Raw genomic sequence first — 24,406 nt, 5'->3', positions numbered from 1 at the left:
GGCTGTGAGAAAAAGCGTGACACGGCTGCCCACTCCCTCCTAATTGGATCTGGTAGGGGTGTTTTTATTGAAATCACTCACAGGTGCAGCCCCACTTTAAAGTGGCTCACTACTTCTGAGAGCTTTCAGCTGTCGCGTGTGTGCGTGTGTGCGTGTGTGTGTGTGTGTGCGTGTGTGTGTGTGTGTGTGCGTGTGTGCGTGTGTGTGTGTGTGTGTTATTTCTCAGACGAAGAAATGTATTTTTTCAGACTGTACCCATTTGGTTTAATAAGTCCTATCGTCTAAGAACAGGTTTCTAGTCCTACCGCCCATTTGTGAATGAGAACGGGATGTAGAATGAGCCGAGGTATTTTTACCAGGCCATGCCTGCACCTGTACCCCACCACCACCCACCTTTACCCCCCCAAGGCCTCATCCAGCCAAAGGTATTCATAAATGTAGGAAAATGGGACAAGTATGATGAGGTTGAGTGTTTCCAGGCCAGAAAAACTGTACTCTACTCCCATAACAGTATAATCCGCTATTTATTCCACTCGCCCAGAGTGATATGAAGGACTGCAACAGCCCTGAGCAAGCATTCTAATGGGAAGACAAACACCTTGTCCTCAAGTGTTGTTAAACAAGGTTATTGACCATGTCTTTCTCTTCCTCACTCTTTTCTGTCCTAGGACATTCGTAACACGGTGGGCAACGTTCCCATGGAGTGGTACCAGGACTACCCTCACATCGGCTATAACCTGGACGGGAAGAAGATCTTTAAGCCCATCAGGAACAAAGATGAGCTGGATGAGTTCCTGGACAAGATGGAGAACCCAGACTACTGGTGAGTTGACAAGGAGCAGATTACCTCTCTCTCTCTCTCTCTTGAACACCCTCTCTCTAACGCACGCTCGCTCTTCTTTCTCTGTGCTTTTGTTCTGGGAGAAGAGTATCTGTGAACCTGTTTTGACATCTGGTCTCTCTCCCTCCATCTCCCCTCCACCAGGCGTACGGTTCATGACAAGACGACAGCCTCAGACATTCGTCTGACAGACGAGCAGGTGGACCTGGTGCACCGCCTCCAGAAGGGTCAATTTGGCGACGTCAACTTCAACGAGTACGAGGTAAAGACCTTTATGACTGCTCTCTCACTGCCTGTATCAGGGTCCTATTCATTAGGGCCAAACGTAGCAATACGCTTTGCAACAAAATAAGAAAAACAAGTGTTTCTTATTGGACCAACTCTGCTACTCCTTCTCTGTTTCAGTCCATTTTCATTTGTATTTCTTGTGCCTAGTGAATACGACCCAGGTTTGACTCTGTTAACGGCTGGCAGCTCTGTTTTGTTAAATGACTGAGCAGATAATGGCTAAAGCATAGCAACCATTAGAGCAAACTAGACCTTAGTTCATTAGCCCATCCACTTATGTTCTCCACATAACCCAAACCTCGTCTGCACTCCACTCCTCGTCATTTAGAACAAGTCAGCCGAAAGCAGACCTGGGTTCAAATACAATCGGAAATGATTTCAGATTCTTTAGCTGTGATTTGATTGAGTTGCATGTTGCAATGGAACCAGTAGAAATGTCCAACAATTGCAAACCCCGCCCAACTGGCACTGCAGGCAGACTGGAGCAAACGCTCAAAGTATTTGCCAGATTTCATATAGTAGTTGAACCCATGTCTGGAGAGGAGCGAGTTCTCCTGTGCTGCAGTTAACAGGGTTTGCGGGAGAGGTTTTAAATGAATAGTGTTGAATTGAGAAGCCACTGCTGTAGTGTCTAGAATCTAGATGGCGTCATGGCTATCATGGAGTCTCGTTAATGCCAGAGTTATTACAGAGGCATATAAACTCATTTGTCAGGGGCAAAAACAAGTGTCTTTAAACTTTTAACACCAGGAATGTAAAATAAGAAAATACCAGGCTAACTCTGATGTCGTCATCAGCTACCTGCCTTGGACTTTGCTGGTCCAATGATTCCAGTCCACAGTAATTGGGCTGTCTATTAATCTAGGGCTTCCCAGACGTCTGTTTCACAAGGGTCTGTCTTCAATCCTAGCAGACTTTGTTTACTTCAGGCTGTGTCCCAAATGTATTTAGCTCATTCTGATATATATTTTTAATGATTTTTTATTATTGTGTGTCTTGTTTTGTATTGCTAGGTATTACTGCACTGTTGGCGCTAAATAACATAAGTGTTTTGCTGCACCTGCGATAACATCTGCCGACTGTGTACGCTACCAATAAACAATCTCTTTTTCTCGCTGATAAATGCTGTGTTTATCTTTTAGCCGTCCGTGGACTTCTTCACCAACGAGGTCATGATCCATCCGGTGACCAACAGGCCCCAGGACAAACGCAGCTTCATCCCCTCACTCATAGAGAAGGAGAAGGTAGGTCTCTTTCTTTCTTACACACCATCTCTGTCTACCTCTCAAACTCTATTTTCCTCTCGTTCTCTCTCTCCCCATTCTCTGTTCCTCTCTGCTCACTCAAAAGCTTCATGTTTTATGCTGCTAATATATATTTACAATAAATATATTGGTGGCGTTACCACCAGTTTGAATCCTAACTGCTCACACGTGTTAGAATGTAATGATCCCTGCATAGTGGAAGTGGAGGTGAAATTGTATTTATAATGGGGGTTCTGAAATTGGAGGCTTAGAGACCCACCCCTCCCAAACCCTCAACAATAAAAAGATAGAAACCGTAGCTTTATTAGCCAACCAATACTTTCTATTAATGTCGGCTTGATTTTATTCCACTCATTAATCAAGTTAGTCTTTTATATTTTACGAAGCAGAGCACATTCTCCCCCATTTTAATACTGTGTGATTTAATTTTTGTACGTTCGTTTTAGACATGTGTTTACGCAAACACACACACACACACACTTAAGTTTCACCACTACTGTTGTCCTCTCTCCCTCTCCCAGGTTTCGAAGCTGGTCCATGCCATAAAGATGGGTTGGATCAAGCCCCGAAAGCCCAAAGAGACCACCCCTCAGTACTACGACCTGTGGGCCAAGGAGGACCCCAACGCCATACTGGGGCGCCACAAGATGCACGTCCCCGCCCCCAAGATGAGGCTGCCCGGACACGAGGAGTCCTACAACCCTCCGCCTGAGTACCTGCTCACAGAGGAAGAGGTAAATGCTTAATTCATGTGAATAACATGATGTTCATAGTGTTTGTAGTAGTAGAAGTCGTGATCAATAAAACGTCACAATACGGTGCAGAGTGTTCGATTTAACAAATCTGCCCTTTTCAAGGGAGTGGTCAATAGATATTACAACTATTTGGTTTTAATATAATCACTTCTTGAAAATCAGTCATAACTCCACATTTCAGATTATTCCACATTTAGCTCTATCAGAGTTATACAGCAAGCAACTGCATGCTTTTCATGATCAGTAAACATCAATTGATCATGTATTTTCAGATACTTTAGGGTAGCCTGTCCATTTGGAATTAGCTTGCTATTAACATGTAGCTAGATAGTGTCATTTAGCTTGCTTCATCAGAGATTAGGCTTTTGGAAAGAGCTTGACAACGGCAAGTACTCGTCCTGGTAAAGTTGTCTGTCGGACTACTGTTGTCACCACAATAGATGGCAAGCAAATCAAGCCATCTAGTTTATCCCCTGAAAGTTAGCATGTCAGCTAGCCATGATATGATCTGTTATTAGCTAGTTAGCCAATTTGAAGTGGTCCATCAGTCAATGTATCCTATCATGTCTGTCAGCGGCAATCATGATTAAATACTGTTGAAATGGGATAATGTTAGCTAATAACGCTAGGTATGCCTACGTTGGTTGTAGATAAAGTACATTTGGTGTACTTATCACTATGTTTAGCCAACTGTACAAGGTTTCTACCAGTAGCTTGTAAAGTAAACATTATCAGCAAACAGTACATCGGCAAATGTACCCTTCTGCTGCTTGACAGGCAGAGCCCACAAAGCATGGGAAATTAACCTAAACCACTCAGGTATTTTCAGGTAGAGTTCACTTTTATTAGATCACTCAAAAATCCAATATTGGTGGCCAATATTGAGATGTATCGTGAGGCTACCCTGACGTATCTGAAATGACATGATCAATTGATTTTAACTGATCGTGAAACACATGCAGTTACTTGCTGTATAACTCTGATATACACTACCTTTCAAAAGTTTGGGGTCACTTAGAAATGTCCTTGTTTTTGAAAGAAGAGCACATTTTTTTTGTCCATTAAAATAATTGGTGTCTAGTTTGAGAAACAGACTCCTCACAAGTCCTCAACTGGCAACTTCATTAAATAGTACCCTCAAAACACCAGTGAACAGTGAAGAGGCGACTCCGGGATGCTGGCCTTCTAGGCAGAGTTGCAAAGAAAAAGCCATATCTCAGACTGGCCAATAAAAATAAAAGATGGGCAAAAGAACACAGACAATGGACAGAGGAATTCTGCCTAGAAGGCCAGCATCCCGGAGTCGCTTCTTCACTGTTAACATTGAGACTGGTGTTTTGTGGGTACTATTTTAATGAAGTTGCCAGTTGAGGACTTGTGAGGCGTTTGTTTCTCAAACTAGACATTCTAATGTCCTCTTGCTCAGATGTGCACCGGGGCCTCCCACTCCTCTTTCTATTCTGGTTATAGCCAGTTTGCGCTGTTCTGTGAAGGGAGTAGTACACAGCGTTGTACGAGATCTTCAGTTTCTTGGCAATTTCTCGCATGGAATAGCCTTCATTTCTCAGAATAAGAAAAGATTGACGAGTTTCAGAAGAAATATTTGTTTCTGGACATTTTGAGCCTGTAATCAAACTCACAGATGCTGATGCTCCAGATGCTGATGCTCCAGATACTCAACTAAAGAAGGCCAGTTTTATTGCTTCTTTAATCAGGACAATAGTTTTCAGATGTGCTAACATAATTGCAAAAGAGTTTTCTAATGATCAATTAGCCTTTTAAAATGTCAAACTTGGATTAGTTAACACAACGTGCCATTGGAACACAGGAGTGATGGTTGCTGATAATGGGCCTCTGTATGCCTACGTAGGTATTCCATTAAAAATCAGCCGTTTCCAGCTATAATAGTCATTTACAACATTAACAAAGTCTACATTGTGTTTCTGATCAATTTTATGTTATTTTAATGGACAGGATTAGCTTTTCTTTCAAAAACAAGGACATTTCTAAGTGACCCCAAACTTTTGAATGGTAGTGTACATCATACATAAGTGCCACTCTTGAAATACCATAACTTTGTCTATAGTAAATTGGCTTGCACTATATACTGTAGGCATAGTAGCATAGATCAACTGAAACATTTTGTTAATCCCTCATTAGCTACAGTAGAAAGACCAGTCATTCATAATTTATCAGCCAGTCATTAGTATACAGACCAATCATTAACCAGTACACAGACCAGTCATTAACCTTTACACAGACCAGTCATTGGTATACAGACCAATCATTAACCAGTACACAGACCAGTCATTAAACATTACACAGACCAGTCATCAGTATACAGTTAGGCTAACCATTGGTTCTTCCTCCGCCTGTCAGAGACTGGTGTGGGAGCAGCAGGATGCAGAAGACAGGAAGCTCCCGTTCCTCCCCCAGAAACACTCCTGTCTGAGGGCCGTGCCCGCCTTCTCCCGTTTCATCCACGAGCGCTTCGAACGCTGCCTTGACCTTTACCTGTGTCCCCGCCAGCGCAAGATGAGGGTGAGACTAGAGACCCCGCCTGAATGTCTAGATAAATAGTTCATAGTTAACCAGTTGCCGGAATCATTTTTATAATAGAGGGACTTTGTTGGTGTGCATTCTGTAAATATTTGTTTTGAAGATACTCATAAATGAAGCTATGTGGCTCATTTAGAAGGACCTCTATATTGTCAGATCAATTAGGTGATTCTCCACTCGTGACTCAACTCTATTCATCTCAATTCGTCTCCACAGGTGAATGTGAATCCAGAAGATCTGATCCCCAAGCTGCCCAAACCCAAGGACCTGCAGCCCTTCCCCACCACTATGTCTCTGGTAGGTCAGCCACTGAATCTGGATTTCTGTGTGTGATATTTGATGGGAAATGTACCTGATGGGTTTAAAAATGTATATTAAGTGGGCACCAATCATGACCTTAATGATGTGTCCTCTCAATAGGTGTACCGTGGCCACACCAGTCTGGTGCGCTCCATCAGTGCGTCTCCCACCGGCCAGTGGCTGGTGTCAGGTATGTGTTAACTCACTATTCATCAATGTGATGTAGTAACGTCTCTGACTCTGTTTGGCTCGCTCTTCAGTTGGCAATTTTCTCAGTCAGTAGCTAACTGTCTCCCTGGCACTCCTTTTCTTCATTTTGCCTGTTTGAGTCAGTAGCTAACTGTCTCCCTGAACCTCCTTTTCTTCATTTTGCCTGTTTGAGTCAGTAGCTAACGGTCTCCCTGGCACACCTTTTCTTCATTTTGCCTGTTTGAGTCAGTAGCTAACTGTCTCCCTGGCACACCTTTTCTTCATTTTGCCTGTTTGAGTCAGTAGCTAACGGTCTCCCTGGCACACCTTTTCTTCATTTTGCCTGTTTGAGTCAGTAGCTAACGGTGTCCCTGGCACACCTTTTCTTCATTTTGCCTGTTTGAGTCAGTAGTGAACTGTCTCCCTGGCACACCTTTTCTTCATTTTGCCTGTTTGAGTCAGTAGCTAACTGTCTCCCTGGCACACCTTTTCTTCATTTTGCCTGTTTGAGTCAGTAGCTAACGGTGTCCCTGGCACACCTTTTCTTCATTTTGCCTGTTTGAGTCAGTAGCTAACGGTGTCCCTGGCACACCTTTTCTTCATTTTGCCTGTTTGAGTCAGTAGCTAACGGTGTCCCTGGCACACCTTTTCTTCATTTTGCCTGTTTGAGTCAGTAGCTAACGGTGTCCCTGGCACACCTTTTCTTCATTTTGCCTGTTTGAGTCAGTAGCTAACGGTGTCCCTGGCACACCTTTTCTTCATTTTGCCTGTTTGAGTCAGTAGCTAACTGTCTCCCTGGCACACCTTTTCTTCATTTTGCCTGTTTGAGTCAGTAGCTAACTGTCTCCCTGGCACACCTTTTCTTCATTTTGCCTGTTTGAGTCAGTAGCTAACGGTGTCCCTGGCACACCTTTTCTTCATTTTGCCTGTTTGAGTCAGTAGCTAACGGTGTCCCTGGCACACCTTTTCTTCATTTTGCCTGTTTGAGTCAGTAGCTAACGGTGTCCCTGGCACACCTTTTCTTCATTTTGCCCAGTAGTGAACTGTCTCCCTGGCACACCTTTTCTTCATTTTGCCTGTTTGAGTCAGTAGCTAACGGTGTCCCTGGCACACCTTTTCTTCATTTTGCCTGTTTGAGTCAGTAGCTAACGGTCTCCCTGGCACACCTTTTCTTCATTTTGCCTGTTTGAGTCAGTAGCTAACGGTGTCCCTGGCACACCTTTTCTTCATTTTGCCTGTTTGAGTCAGTAGCTAACGGTGTCCCTGGCACACCTTTTCTTCATTTTGCCTGTTTGAGTTAGTAGTGAACTGTCTTGCTCTTTCTGAGTCAGTAGCTAACTGACTGCTTACATCATCCCCCAAAACTTGAGCAATGATGTCATTGTTCTCCAGGCAGTGCTGAGATGTGTAGCGTAAGACAGGTGACCCGACTGGGCCTGTCTGGATCAGAGAGGCTGGAAAGAATCCAGGGTTTACAGACCAGGAGATGAGCACAGATGCATTTAGGCTCTGCAGCTCGGCGGCCATACTTACTGGAACACGTCTAGGATGATAAATCAATCACAGATCTCCTAGTGTGTCTCCTTTCCCTTCATCCATCCAAGACGCAAATTGTCTTTGTGTCTTTTATAGCTTCTGGCTGCCTGTCTTTTCTCTACAGCCACAGTCAGGCAGAGAACAATAGGCTACGACTTTACTTAGGTTGTTAATGTTGGTGCTATGTAGAAAATCATCCCTTGTGGTTTGGATTTCTGTGATGAAGGGTAGCAGGCAAAACCGAAGCAAAGTAATTATGCACATCGCATTGACTGAAGATTCTTACCAGGAAAATGATGTGTACCATTGAAAGCGGTAACTTGATATACATGGAAGTGAATTGAATAAGATGGAGGTGAGGTTAAGGAAGGAGCGTCTGTGGATTGCTCACTCAGTGTTGTATAGTTTCCATCAGTTTAATATGGTCTGGGCCTGGGGCACACTGTCACATATGAAGTAAAGGCCTTGCTCATATAAAACTAAGGTGGCTGTGTCTTTCCACAGGCATGCAGTATTACTGTATGTCTGGGAAAGTCTTTATTCCGTACCAGGACTAAGGCCTATCGTAGTCTGAATAGGTTGGATTATTGCTAGTATTGCTAGATTTATCATTTGTGCGCCAAAAAATATATAACATAAAATGGTCACGTCAATTTTTATAATTTTTAATAACAATCAATAACTTTTTAAAATAGTGTTTGTTCCCTGGCCTTACTCTGCGACGACAGGAATGGGAATCCTCTTCCCCAAGCCATGGAGACATAATGTCCTGTTATTCATACTGTATGATGTGTAGTTTCATTTAAGCACCGAAAGGCGGGTCAATAGCCTTCTGATAGAACTCCAAAATGTTGGCCGTTACACCTGATTTGATTCATTTTCCGTTCACAGCTGTAACAGGCCCTTGGAGAGGGAGGGAGGTGACGTGGGCGAGTCAGAGAAAGATAGAGGAGAAGAAGGAAGGAGGGAATGAGTGAGCGAGGCTGCGAGGCAGCGATTTAGTGTCAATATCTGTTAAGTCGTCCATAACAAAGGATTTCATTAAGGCCCATATGCAGAACCACTACAGTCAGTGCCACTCTTTTATCTAGCAGTAAAATATATTCAACCAGTCGTAAAGCCCTCTTTCCCACCGTAAAAATGGCAGTTGACAACCTCCTAGGAATTGCAGCCGCCGCCCCCTACCACCCTCACCCCCCACCACTTTGCTTTCCTATTGCGTTCGGGTTCACAGATAATTCATTCCATATCAGTGTGTGGTGACTTTTAATAATGACTTTGACCCGCCCTGTCTCTATTAGAGGACTGTCTGTCTGGGCACGTCCAAACCTGTAAAACATGATGATGACCGACCCTACTCAGAGCATTCTCTCAGGAATTAGTTTCATAGCCTTGATAGTGCTGCTTATTTTTCATTTTGTGGTTACCCATAGGTCTCTGGTCAAAAGTAGTGCACTACGTAGGGAATAGGGTGCAATTTGGGACACAAGCAGTACATTTTACTGAGCATCCTGGGTTGCCCTGGGGCTTGACTCTGTGTACGGTATATTCACACCCACACTCCCAGCAGTAAACAAACTTGGGTTCTGGTGTTCCCGGCTCCACATTCCCTACTAATGATGTGGCCACAATAGTTTGCGTGGTGCAGTGGCAGCTCCTCCAGCTCCAGCCTCCCTGACAGGCAGCGTTCCCTCTGAAATCTGACTAGGGCTGAACCTTCAACCCTTCCCTGGTGGGGAGGACTGGGAAGGACAGAATTCTTCGCTCCACACGCCGGCCAGGATTGGATTTATTTTTATGGAAGTACATAACAGGGATGTCTCTTATAGATGTAGCCCACTGGGTCAGACTTGGAACATCACAGACACGGTTAGGTGAACTCCACTAGCTGGTCTCTGGTTTTTGCTTTCTCGCTCGCTCTCTCTCGCTCTCGTTCTCTCTAGCACTCTCTCTAGCGATCGCTCGCTCTCTATCTCGTTCTCGCTTTCTCATTCTCTCTCTCATTCTCTCTAGCTCTCTCTCGTTCTCGCTCTCTCTAGCGATCGCTCTCTCTCGTTCTCTCTAGCTCTCTCGTTCTCGCTCTCTCTAGCGATCGCTCTCTCTCGTTCTCGCTCTCTCTCGTTCTCGCTCTCTCTTGTTCTTTCTTTCTTTTTCTCTTTCTTTCTTTGTCTCGCTCGCTCCACAACAGGAAGAACACAGCCCTGTAAACCAGAGAGAAACAACACTACCAAGAGGCTACCTACCATTAACTGAGGGACATGTTTTTGTGACAGCTGGTTGGCTGTGTCATTTGGTGCTCACACAGATGGTCACCATTGTGTTGTGTTCCACTTCTACTACTGCCATTACAGGGTTCATACTTAGGCCAAAACCTGCAATCATCATTTGGATATTGAAGAGGTCTGTTTACCATTAACTGAGGGACATGTTTTTGTGACAGCTGGTTGGCTGTGTCATTTGGTGCTCACACAGATGGTCACCATTGTGTTGTGTTCCACTTCTACTACTGCCATTACAGGGTTCATACTTAGGCCAAAACCTGCAATCATCATTTGGATATTGAATCGCAGGTCTGTTTTTGTTTGGCGCTAGAAAGAGGAGAGGAGTGTAATGCTGTTACGACCTGGGCTTTCAATCCAAGGTGTCCTAGAAAGAGGAGAGGAGTGTAATGCTGTTACGACCTGGGCTTTCAATCCAAGGTGTCCTAGAAAGAGGAGAGGAGTGTAATGCTGTTACGACCTGGGCTTTCAATCCAAGGTGTCCTAGAAAGAGGAGAGGAGTGTAATGCTGTTACGACCTGGGCTTTCAAACCAAGGTGTCCTAGAAAGTCCCCAGTCCATCAAAGTACCTCCCCCTGGAGCCTCAGTTGATCGTGCTGACCAATAGCGCTGCTCCCATCTGTTGACTTACATTGTGGTTTGCCCTCGACAACTGAGCCTTGAACTGTGCTCTGAGGTTACAAACCACGCATCCGTTTCAGTTTTATTCCCTACATTTGCTAAATGCTCTCATCCTGTCCAGTGACAGAGCCTTGTATTTATGTGAGATTGTCATAAAAATATTCTGCTTGTCGTATTCTCAAGTAGGCGAGTAAGCACACTCCTGGGTGTGTTTCAGAGTAAACCATTGAGGTTGAATGAATGAATGAAGGAAGTCCCTCAGTAGAAAAGCAACAGCATAGTTGTGACTTAACAGTTTCACGGCTCTAGACCTCTCCTCATACACTAGTGATTCCTTTCCAATGCCTGTGCTGCCTGACGGACGGGGTTCTCTCACTCTCAATGTGACTCTCACTCTTTCTCTCTGTCTCTAAACCACCAGCAGCCCTGGATACAACCTCCCGGTCGGGTCGGGCCCGTCCCTCAAGTTCTGTATCTGTTTCTGCCAGAGAGCTCAGTACTTCAAATGGATTATGGTTTTTGAGTTATTACACTCCACCCTCTGTCCAGGATCTGTTCTTCCCTCCGTGTTTTCCTTGCATTTATGGAGCGTTCCGGTATAGAAGTTAAAATAAAACTATTTTACTACTACCTCTCACACTGACGTTGGAGCGGTTGAGCGTCGGTGGTGGTGTTATCGAAGGTGGTTGGTTTGCGTAGAGTCTGAGTTCCCAGGTGTCCGTATTGTGTGCCAGCAGTAAGGAGCGATTGGCTCCTGGGGTTCTGATTAGGACCTGAATGTTTCTTTCTCAAACCAACCTCAACAGGAAAGGGAAGAGCAACGGACGCTACAGTTCTTTCATGCCAAAGTATTGTCCAAAAGAAAGGTTGAGAAATCTCACTGAGCCATGGCTCCTAATAGAGCTGTGATGGCAAACCACACTGCAAAATCAGACCAATACAGGAGGTTACTAGAAATACAACCTCTCCATGTCCATAACATGTAGACGGAGGTACATGTAGACGGAGGTACATGTAGACGGAGGTACATGTAGACGGAGGTACGTGTAGACGGAGGTACGTGTAGACGGAGGTACGTGTAGACGGAGGTACGTGTAGACGGAGGTACGTGTAGACGGAGGTACGTGTAGACGGAGGTACATGTAGACGGAGGTACATGTAGACGGAGACGGAGGTACATGTAGACGGAGGGCGGGGTGTAGACGGAGGCGGGTGTCGACGGAGGCGGGTGTCGACGGAGGTACATGTAGACGGAGGTACATGTAGATGGAGGTAGACGGAGTGTACATGTAGACGGAGGTACATGTAGACGGAGGTAGACGGAGGTACATGTAGACGGAGGTAGACGGAGGTACATGTAGACGGAGGTACATGTAGACGGAGGCGGATGTAGACGGAGGCGGATGTAGGCATGTAGACGGAGGTACATGTAGACGGAGGTACATGTAGACGGAGGCACATGACGGAGGTAGACGGAGGTACATGTAGACGGAGGTAGACGGAGGTACATGTAGACGGAGGTACATGTAGACGTGTAGACGGATGTAGACGGAGGTAGATGTAGGTACATGTAGACAGAGGTACATGTAGGCACATGTAGACGGAGGCACATGTAGATGGAGCCCGTAGAGGTATAGTGGCAGAGAAGAAGCCTGTCAAATGCAAATGATCCTTTGGCTGTAGTCTGTGATACTGCATGCGCTCCCAGAAGGCATTACTGAGTTAGTGTGTGCAGAGAGGCCTGTGATGTGTCATTTGTCCCACGAGGCCCTATGGACTCTGGTCCAAACTAGTTCACTATATAGGGAATAGGGTGCCATTTGGGGATGCACACATTGTGACCGACAGTTGGAGAGGCAGAGAGAGCGTCTGTTTTCACTCAGCTGATGAGCAGTAGGCTGGCCAGGAAATCTGTCCCGACCCGTCATGTCTGGCTACTTATGATGTGTATAATACACACTCACACAGATAACTTTTAACGCATGTGAACCACACACTCACACAAGGTATTGATAATGTAGTGAAGAGGTGTATATTCTATTTTTGAGATAAAGATAAGCTACATTACCTTTAGGTTTTATCTGCTCTTTCCCACTGTTACTGTATATCACAATATTATTCATCAACACAGCCTCCCCATCAACTAACTCCTAAAGGCGGGTCTCTACTGCTCTGGGGCACCTGTAGACTCCCCTCCTGTAGATGGACTGCTAGACTCCCTCGGGTGTAGACCTCCTCTACTGTAGACGGCTGTAGACGGAGGTACATGTAGATGGAGGTAGACGGAGGTACATCTAGACCCCTACCTCTAGACGGAGGTAGACGGAGGTACATGTAGACGGAGGTACATCTCTACTGCTAGACGGAGTACATGTAGACGGACTCTCTACATGTAGACGGAGGTACATGTAGACGGAGGGAGGTACCTCCTAGACGGAGGTACATGTAGACGGAGGTCCATCCTAGACTCTCTACATGTCTAGACTCCCCTCATCTAGACGGACTACTAGACTACCCCTCCTGTAGACGGAGCTCTACTCCCTCCTCTACTCCCTGTAGACGGAGGCTCCCTCCTCTACTCCCCGGAGGGGGTGTCGACGGAGGCTCCTGTCGACGGAGGCGGGTGTCCCCTCGTCTAGACGGAGGCTACGTGTCTACTCCTCTAGGCGGGTCCTCGGCACGTGCTAGACTCCCTCCTCTACGTGTCGGAGGCGGGTCCCTCCGACGGAGGCGGGTGTCTACGGAGGCGGGTCTCGACGGAGGCGGGTGTCCCTCCTCTAGACGGAGGCACACTCCCCTCCTCACTGAGACGGGGCCATCCTCGGCACGTGTAGACGGAGGCACATGTCGGCACGTCTAGACGGAGGCGGGTCCCTCCTCGGGGCGGGTGTCGACGGAGGCGGGTGTCCTCACTCTAGACGGCTCACTCCCCTCCTCTACTCTACTCCCCTCCTCTACCCCTCCTGTAGACTCCCCTCGGGTGTTCTCTAGGACTGTGTAGACGGAGGGAGGCGGGTGTCGGCCCGTGTAGACGGAGGCCATGTCGGCACGTGTAGACGGAGGCGGGTGTCTCGGAGGCGGGTACGGAGGCGGGTCCTCGACGGAGGCGGGTGTCGACGGGGCACGTACTCCCCTCCTCTACTTCCCTAGACGGGGGCACGTGTAGACGGGGCACGTGTAGACGGAGGCGGGTGTAGACGGAGGCGGGTGTCTCCCTCCTACATGTAGACGGACTTACCTGTAGACTTCCCTCCTCTAGGTACATGTAGATGGAGGTAGACGGAGGTACATGTAGACGGAGGTACATGTAGACTTCCCTAGACGGAGGTACATGTAGACGGAGGTAGACGGAGGTACATGTAGACGGAGGTACATGTAGACGGAGGTAGACGGAGGTACATGTAGACGGAGGTCCTCTAGACGGAGGTAGACGGAGGTACATGTAGACGGAGTACATGTAGACGGAGGTACATGTAGACGGAGGTACATGTAGACGGAGGTACATGTAGACGGAGGTATGTAGACGGGAGGTACATGTAGACGGAGGTACATGTAGACGGAGGTACATGTAGACGGAGGTAGACGGAGTAGACGGATGTAGACGGAGGTACATGTAGACGGAGGTACATGTAGACGGAGGTACATGTAGACGGAGGTAGACGGAGGTACATGTAGACGGAGGTAGACGGAGGTACATGTAGACGGAGGTACATGTAGACGGAGGTAGACGGAGGTACATGTAGACGGAGGTACATGTAGACGGAGGCGGATGTAGACGGAGGTACATGTAGGTACATGTAGACGGAGGTAGACGGAGGTACATGTAGACGGAGGTACATGTAGACGGAGGCGGATGTAGGTACATGTAGACGGAGGTAGATGTAGGTACATGTAGACAGAGGTACATGTAGGCACATGTAGACGGAGGCACATGTAGATGGAGCCCGTAGAGGTATAGTGGCAGAGAAGAAGCCTGTCAAATGCAAATGATCCTTTGGCTGTAGTCTCGTAGGAAATGTAGATGGACTGCTCCTCTACTCCCCTGCGCTCCCAGAAGGCATTACTGAGTTAGTGTCCTCCAGAGAGGCCTGTGATGTGTCATTTGTCCCCGAGGCTCTATGGACTCTGGTCCAAACTAGTTCACTATATAGGGAATAGGGTGCCATTTGGGGATGCACACATTGTGACCGACAGTTGGAGAGGCAGAGAGGCGTCTGTTTTCACTCAGCTGATGAGCAGTAGGCTGGCCAGGAAATCTGTCCCGACCCGTCATGTCTGGCTACTTATGATGTGTATAATACACACTCACACAGATAACTTTTAACGCATGTGAACCACACACCTCCACAACTTGATAATGTCCGTGAAGAGGTGTATATTCTATTTTTGAGATAAAGATAGCTACATTACCTTTAGGTTTTATCTGCTCTTTTTATATCACTATTATTCATCAACACAGCCTCCCCATCAACTAACTAAACCCCCTACTGCTCTACTGCTCCTCCAACCTCCTCTACTCCCCTACTCTCTACTCCCTCCTCTACTCCCCTCCTCTCCCCTCCTCTCTACTCCTCTACTCCCCTCCTGCTCTCCCTCCTCCTCTACTCCCCTCCTCTACTTCCCTCCTCCTCTACTCCCCCTCCTCTCTACCTCTCCCTGCTCTACTCCCCTCCTCTACTCTCTCCTGCTCTACTCTCCCCTCCTCTACTCCCCTCCTCTACTTCCCTCCTCTACTCCCCTCCTCTACTCTCCTCCTCTACTCCCCTCCTGCTCTACTCCCCTCCTCTACTCCCCTCCTCTACTCCCCTCCTCTACTTCCTCCTCTACTCCCCTCCTCTACTTCCCTCCTCTACTCCCTCCTGCTCTACTCCCCTCCTCTACTTCCCTCCTCTACTTCCCCCTCTCTACTCCCTCCTCTCTACTCCTCCCCTCCTCTACTCTCCTCCTCTACTTCCCTCCTCTACTCCCCTCCTCTACTCCCTCCTCTCCTCCCTCCCTCTCCCCTCCTCCTCCTCTACTCCTCTCCTCCTCCCCTCCTCTACTCCCCTCCCTCTACTTCCCTCCTCTACTCCCCTCCTCTACTTCCCTCCTCTACTCCCCCCTCCTCTACTCCCCTCCTCTACTCTCCCTCCTCTACTCCCCTCCTCTCTCCCCTCCTCTACTCCCTCCTGCTCTCCCCTCCTCTACTCCCCTCCTCTACCCCCTCCTCTACTCCTCCTACTCTCTACTCCCCCTCCTCTACTTCCTCCTCCTCTACTTCCCTCCTCTACTCTCCCCTCCTCTACTTCCCTCCTCCTCTACTTCCCTCCTCCTCTTCCCCTCCTCTACTCCCCTCCTCCTACTCCCCTCCTCTACTCCCCTCCTCCTCTACTCCCCTCCTCCTCTACTTCCCTCTCCTCTACTTCCCTCCCTCTACTTCCCTCCTGCTCTACTCCCCTCTGCTCTACTCCCCTCCTCCTCTACTTCCCTCCTCCTCTACTTCCCCTCCTCCTCTTCCCTCCTCTCCTCCTCTACTTCCTCCTCCTCTACTTCCCTCCTCCTTCCCTCTCCTCCTCTACTTCCCTCCTCCTACTTCCCTCCTCTACTCCCTCCTCCTCTACCTCCTACTTCCTCCTCCTCTACTCCCCTCCTCTACTTCCTCCTCTACTCTCCTCCCTCCCCTCTACTCCCCTCCTCCTCCCCTCCTCTACTCCCTCTCTCTCTCCCTCCTCCTCTACTCCCCTCCTCCTCTCTACTCCCCTCCTCCTCTACTCCCCTCCTCCTCTACTCCCCCCTCCTCTACTCCCCTCCCTACTTCCCTCCTCCTCTACTCCCCTCCTCTACTTCCCTCCTCCTCTCTCCCCTCCTCCTCCTCTACTTCCCTCCTCCTCTACTTCCCTCCTCTACTCCCTTCCTCCTCTACCCTTCTACTCTCCTCCTCCTCTACCCTCCCCTCCTCTACTCTCCTCCTCCACTCCCCTCTACTCCCCTCCTCCTCTACTCTTCCTCCTCCCCTCCTCTACTCCCCTCCTCTACTTCCCTCCTCTACTTCCCTCCTGCTCTACTTCCCTCCTGCTCTACTCCCTCCTCCTCTACTTCCCCCTCCTCTCCTCCTCCTCTCCTCCTCTTCCCTCCTCCTCTACTCCCTCCTCTACTCTCCTCCTCTACTCCCCTCCTCCTCCTCCTCTCCTCCTCCTCTACTTCCCTCCTCTACTCCCCTCCTCCTCCTCTACTTCTCCTCTCCCTCTACTCCCTTCCTCCTCTACCCTTCTACTCTCCTCCTCCTCTACTCCCCTCCTCTACTCTCCTCCTCCACTCCCCTCTACTCCCCCCTCTACTTCTCCTCCTCCTCTACTCCCCTCCTCTCTACCCCTCTACTCTCCTCCTCCCTCCCCTCTACTCTTCCCTCCTCCTCTACTTCCCTCCTCCTCTACTCTCCTCCTCTACTCTCCTCCTCTACTCCCCTCCTCTACTCCCCTCCTCCTCCTCTACTCCCTCCTCTACTTCCCTCCTCTACTCCCCTCCTCCTCCTCTACTTCCCTCCTCTACTCCCTTCCTCCTCTACCCTTCTACTCTCCTCCTCCTCTACTCCCCTCCTATACTCTCCTCCTCCACTCCCCTCTACTCCCTCCTCCTCTACTCTCCTCCTCTACTCCCCCTCCTCTACTTCCCTCCTGCTCTACTTCCCTCCTGCTCTACTTCCCTCCTCCTCTACTCCCCTCCTCCTCTACTTCCCTCCTCCTCTACTCCCCTCCTCCTCTACTCCCCTCCTCCTCTACTTCCCTCCTCCTCTACTCCCCTCCTCTACTCTCCTCCTCTACTCCCCTCCTCCTCCTCTACTCTCCCCCTCCTCTACTTCCCTCCTCTACTCCCCTCCTCCTCCTCTACTTCCCTCCTCTACTCCCTTCCTCCTCTACCCTTCTACTCTCCTCCTCCTCTACTCCCCTCCTATACTCTCCTCCTCCACTCCCCTCTACTCCCCTCTACTCTCTCCTCCTCCTCTACTCCCCTCCTCTACTTCCCTACTTCCCTCCTCCTCTACTTCCCTCCCTACTCCCTTCCTCCTCTACCCTTCTCCTCTCCTCTACTCTCCTCCTCCTCCTCTACTCCCCTCTACTCCCCCTCCTCCTCCTCTACTCTCCTCCTCCTCTACTCGCCTCCTCTACTTCCCTCCTCTACTCTCCTCCTCTACCCTCCTCCTCCTCTACTTCCATCCTCTACTTCCCTCCTCCTCTACTCCCCTCCTCTACTCTACTCCCCTCCTCTATTCCCTCCTCCTCTACTCCCCTCCTCTACTTCCCTCCTCCTCTACCCTCCTCTTCTTCCCTCCTGCTCTACTCCCCTCCTCCTCTACTCCCCTCCTCCTCTACTTCCCCCTCCTCTACTTCCCTCCTCTACTCTCCCCTTTACTCTCCTCCTCCTCTACTCTCCTACTCTACCCTTCTACTCTACTCTCCTCCTCCTCCTACTCTACTCTCCTCCTCTGTTCTACTCTCCTCCTTCTCTGTTCTACTCCCCTCCTCCTCTACTCTCCTCCTCCTCTACTCTCCTCTACTCTACTCTACTCTCCTCTTCCTCCTACTCTACTCTACTCTCCTCTTCCTCCTACTCTACTCTACTCATCCTCTACTCTCCTCCTCTGTTCTACTCCTCTACTCTACTCTCCTCCTCCTCCTCCGTCCTACCACCATTTAGTTTCTGCTCCCCTCTCATTGAGGTTAGTCAGCCTGCTAGCTCAGAGCTTTCCCAGTTTATTTATGAGCCACTTTAAGACTTTCACGCTGTGGTAACTCAACGACGCGCGGTGTCCGGAGACCACACCTGCTGCTGCTGGGGCTGAGCTGACCATCTTACTGACTGGTGTAAGTGTGACTGTGATGCATGTATGAGCACATGCACACAGGCACACACACTTACGCTTGCGCACGCTCGCATACACATTTCCTCACACAATCACACACACACATTGCTGTTAAGGACCCCATGTTAACCCTGTAGTCTGACCTTTGACCCTCTCTCTCCCTCCAGGCTCAGACGATTTCACGGTGCGCTTCTGGGAGGTCAACACAGGGCGCTGCATGAAGACTCTGGAGGTGGGCGGAGCTGTGAAGAGCGTGGCGTGGAACCCCAACCCGGCCGTCTGCCTGGTGGCTGTGTGCTTGTAAGTCTCCTCCTCCAACAGTCTCTTTCCTCCTAATGGGTGCGCTCTTAAAATTCACCCCCTCCTCTGTTTTGAGGTGTCTGTGTCTTCATCACTGAACATATTGTATGTGTTGACGGACAGAATGATTTTATAGTGTAGCGTCTGGGGTTAACCAATAACTACTGTAACCAGTTTATAATTAAGCAAAAAGACACGAGGGGTTGTGGTATATGGCCAATATACCACGTCTTAAGGCTGTTCTCAGGCACGATGCAACGCCACACTATAAACTGGTGTCTCAAATTCAATCTGCTTTATTGGCATGAACAAGGCAACATTGTATACAATATACATTGTAATAAAATGATTAACAATAACAAATAATAATATAAAATGGTAGTAAATAATGATACAAATTAAATACCAAAATAACAACAATATATTAGAAATGTAATAAATATAAAAGGCTGAACATGGAAAATGAATCTATAACTAACTTATAACTAAACTGTCATCTTCACCATTACATCAGTACTACAACTACCATCATCATTACTACTACTACTACTACAACTACCATCATCATTACTACTACTACTACTACTACTACCATCATCATCATTACTACTACTACTACAACTACCATCATCATTACTACTACTACTACTACTACTACTACTACCATCGTCATTACTACTACTACCATCGTCATTACTACTACTACCATCATCATTACTACTACTACCATCGTCATTACTACTACTACCATCGTCATTACTACTACTACTACATACCATCATCATTACTACTACTACTACCATCATCATTACTCGTTACTACTACTACTACTACTACCATCATCATTACTACTACTACTACTACTACTACTACCATCATCATTACTACTACTACTACTACCATCATCATTACTACTACTACTACTGCATCATCATCACTACTACTACTACTGCTACCATCGTCATTACTACTACTACTACTACTACTACTACCATCATCATTATTACTACTACTACTACTACCCATCATCTACTACTACTACTACCATCTCACTACTACTACTACCATCATCATCATTTACTCTACTACTACTACCATCATCATTACTACTACTACTACTACCATCATCATTACTACTACTACTACTACCATCATCTACTTACTCTACTTACTACCATCTCATCTACTACTACTACTACTACTACCATCATCATTACTACTACTACTACTACTACCATCATCATTACTACTACTACTACTACCATCATCATTACTACTACTACTACTACTACCATCATCATTACTACTACTACTACTACCATCATCATTACTACTACTACTACTACCATCATCATTACTACTACTACTACTACTACCTATCATCATTACTACTACTACTACTACTACTACTACCATCATCATTACTACTACTACTACTACCATCATCATTACTACTACTACTACTACCATCATCATCATTACTACTACTACTACCATCATCATTATTACTACTACTACTACCATCATCATTATTACTACTACTACTACCATCATCATCATTACTACTACTACTACCATCATCATCATTACTACTACTACTACCATCATCATCATTACTACTACTACCATCATCATCATTACTACTACTACTACCATCATCATCTACTACTACTACTACCATCATCATTATTACTACTACTACTACTACTACCATCATCATTCGTTACTACTACTACCATCATCATCATTACTACTACTACTACCATCATCATTCATTACTACTACTACTACCATCATCATTACTACTACTACTACTACTACCATCATCATTACTACTACTACTACTACTACCATCATCATTACTACTACTACTACTACCATCATCATTACTACTACTACCATCATCATTATTACTACTACTACCATCATCATTACTACTACTACCATCATCATTACTACTACTACTACCATCATCATTACTACTACTACTACTACCATCATCATTACTACTACTACTACTACCATCATCATTACTACTACTACTACTACCATCATCATTACTACTACTACTACTACCATCATCATTACTACTACTACTACTATCATCATTACTACTACTACTACTACCATCATCATTACTACTACTACTACCATCATCATTACTACTACTACTACTACTACCATCATCATTACTACTACTACTACTACTACTACTACCATCATCATTACTACTACTACTACTACTACCATCATCATTACTACTACTACTACTACTACTACCATCATCATTACTACTACTACTACTACCATCATCATTACTACTACTACTACCATCATCATTACTACTACTCATTATCTACTACTACTACTACTCTATTATCATCATCGTTACTACTACTACTACTACTACCATCATCATTACTGCTACTACTACTACCATCATCATCACTACTACTACCATCATCATCATCATTACTACTACTACCATCATCATTACTACTACTACTACCATCATCATTCATTACTACTACTACCATCATTACTACTACTACCCATCATTACTACTACTACCATCATCATTACTACTACTACTACCATCATCATTACTACTACTACTACCATCATCGTTACTACTACTACTACTACCATCATCATCATTACTACTACTACTACTACTACTACTACCATCATCATTACTACTACTACTACTACTACTACTACTACCATCATCATCATTTACTACTACTACTACTACCATCATCATTACTACTACTACTACTACCATCATCATCATTACTACTACTACCTCATCATTACATTACTACTACTACTACCATCATCATCATTACTACTACTACTACTACTACTACCATCATCATTACTACTACTACTACCATCATCATCATTACTACTACTACCATCATCATTACTACTACTACTACCATCATCATTACTACTACTACCATCATCATTACTACTACTACCATCATCATTACTACTACTACCATCATCATTACTACTACTACCATCATCATTACTACTACTACCATCATCATCATTACTACTACCATCATCATTACTACTACTACCATCATCATTACTACTACTACTACTACCATCATCATTACTACTACTACTACTACTACTACCATCATTACTACAACTACCATGATCATTACTACTACTACTACTACTACTATTACTACCACCATCATTACATCAATACTACAACTACCATCATCATTACTACTACTACTACTACTACGACCACCATTACTACAACTACCATGATCATTACTACTACTACTACTACCATCATTACATCAGTACTACTACTACCATCATTACATCAGTACTACAACTACCATCATCACTACTACTACTACTACTACCATCATTACATCAGTACTACAACTACCATCATTACATTAGTACTACAACTACCATCATCATTACTACTACTTCTACTACTACCACCATTACATTAGTACTACAACTACCATCATTACATCAGTACTACAACTACCGTCATTACATCAGTACTACAACTACCATCATTACATCAGTACTACAACTACCACCATTACATCAGTACTACAACTACCACCATTACATTAGTACTACAACTACCATCATCATTACTACTACTTCTACTACTACTTCCACCACCATCATTACATCAGTACTACATCTACATCATCATTACTACCTCTACTACAACTACCATCATTACATCAGTACTACAACTACCATCATCATTACTACTACTACCACCATCATTACATCATTACTACAACTGCCATCATCACTACTACTACTACTACTACTATTACTACTTATACTACCACCACCATCATTACATTATTACTACATCTACACCATCATCATCATCATCATCATCATCATCATCATCACTACTACCACCACTATCATTACATCATTACTACAAATACCATCATCACTACTTCTACTACTTCTGATAACATCATTACTACTACTACTACTACTACTACTACTACTACTACTACTACTACTACTACTACTACTACTACTACCACCACCACCATCGTTACATCATTACTACAACTCCCATCATAATTACTACTACTACCACCATCATCATTACTACTACTACTACTACTACTACCACCACCATCATCATTACTACTACTACTACTACCATCATCATTACTACAACTACCATCATCACTGCTACTCCTACTACTACTACTACTACTACTACTACCACCACTATCATTACTACAGCTACCATCATCACTACTTCTACTACTACAACTTCTGATAACATCATTACTACTACTACTACCAACATCATTACATCATTACTACAACTACCACCATCACTACTACTACTACTACTACTACTACCATCATCATTACTACTACTACTACTACTACTACAAATACCATCATCATTACTACTACCATCATCATTACTACTACTACTACTACAACTACCATCATCATTACTACTACTACTACTCCTACCATCATTACATCATTACTACAACTACCATCATTCAACTGCTATCATTACCATTACCACCCATTCCACTACTATTTGGAATGATAAACAACAATAATAGAAATAACAATAGTGGTAAGTTACTATTTACTATGCAGATGTTATTATTCAGTGTCCCTCAGGCTATTGCAGGAAAATACATATTTGGCTGCAAGAGGAGCTCCTTCGCCCATGAGTATTTTAAATTTTTCCTCTGTGTTTAATAAGTTAAAATTTGGAATAAATGTTGTCATTTCTGTGAATAATGACTGTCTTTGTGAGGAATATTTATCACAGTAAAGGAGAAAGTGCATCTCTGTCTCTCTCTCCCCTGTCGTGCAGTGACCACATACACGCTCCTCTTTGGGTAGCCATGTCTTTTTATGTCTGCTGGTTTCTATTGCCAATTGGTGGTCACTCAGCCTGTACTTTTTCCATTGTTGTAAATATGAGTCCTTTGATTTGTTCATGATTTTGTTTATTGTAATTCTTTCTTTTGAAGCAGTGCTGGTGTCAGATTGGTTGGTGAGGTCCAACACCAGCTGACTGAGAGGGCTCGTTTCTGGGCTCAGCTCTTGGGTTTGAAGTGCTTTAAATTGCAGACTTGAATTTGGACTTGAATTTAGATGTAGCCAAAAGTTTTATGATCTTTTCTGTATTTTCATTACAACTGGAAAGCTGCCCAATTCTGCCCTACATGCATTAGTTGGTGTATTTCTCTGGACTTGTAGGATTTTCCGACAGAATTCTGCATGTAGGGCTTCAATTGGATGTTTGTCCCACATTTTAAAATCCAGTTTATTGAGTGGCCCCCAAACCTCACTTCCATAAAGTGCTATTGGTAGGATTACACTGTCAAATATTTTAGTCCAAATTTTAATTGGGATGTTGATTTTGAATAATTTCATTTTTATTGCATACATTGCTCTGCGGGCTTTTTCTTTGAGTGCATTCACTGCCATATTAAAGTTTCCCGATGCAGATATGGTCAGACCAAGGTAGGTGTAATTTTTGTGTGTTCAATTAAGGTGTTGTTCAGGGTGAATTTACATTTGTGTTTCTGACATCTGTTTTTTTTTGGAAAATCATGATTTTAGTTTTTGGAAAT

The 24,406-nt window shown here is 45.4% G+C and overlaps 1 protein-coding gene across 2 annotated transcripts in view; it reads left to right on the top strand.

Moving 5' to 3' along the window:
- The window catches only part of bop1 (BOP1 ribosomal biogenesis factor), a 135,013-nt gene that overhangs the window by 97,146 nt on the left and 13,461 nt on the right, over window positions 1-24,406 (top strand). For both annotated transcript variants that reach the window (XM_024395400.2, XM_024395399.2), the window contains exons 4-11: window positions 669-823; window positions 986-1,103; window positions 2,272-2,373; window positions 2,916-3,128; window positions 5,529-5,690; window positions 5,925-6,005; window positions 6,129-6,198; window positions 18,641-18,773. In XM_024395400.2, the coding sequence (XP_024251168.1) occupies window positions 669-823; window positions 986-1,103; window positions 2,272-2,373; window positions 2,916-3,128; window positions 5,529-5,690; window positions 5,925-6,005; window positions 6,129-6,198; window positions 18,641-18,773 (1,034 nt within the window). The remainder of the gene's footprint in view (window positions 1-668; window positions 824-985; window positions 1,104-2,271; window positions 2,374-2,915; window positions 3,129-5,528; window positions 5,691-5,924; window positions 6,006-6,128; window positions 6,199-18,640; window positions 18,774-24,406) is intronic.

The sequence above is a fragment of the Oncorhynchus tshawytscha genome, linkage group LG31 (genome assembly GCF_018296145.1).
Source record: "Oncorhynchus tshawytscha isolate Ot180627B linkage group LG31, Otsh_v2.0, whole genome shotgun sequence".
Classification (NCBI taxonomy): domain Eukaryota; kingdom Metazoa; phylum Chordata; class Actinopteri; order Salmoniformes; family Salmonidae; genus Oncorhynchus; species Oncorhynchus tshawytscha.
This window is presented reverse-complemented; position numbering and strand designations above follow the sequence as displayed.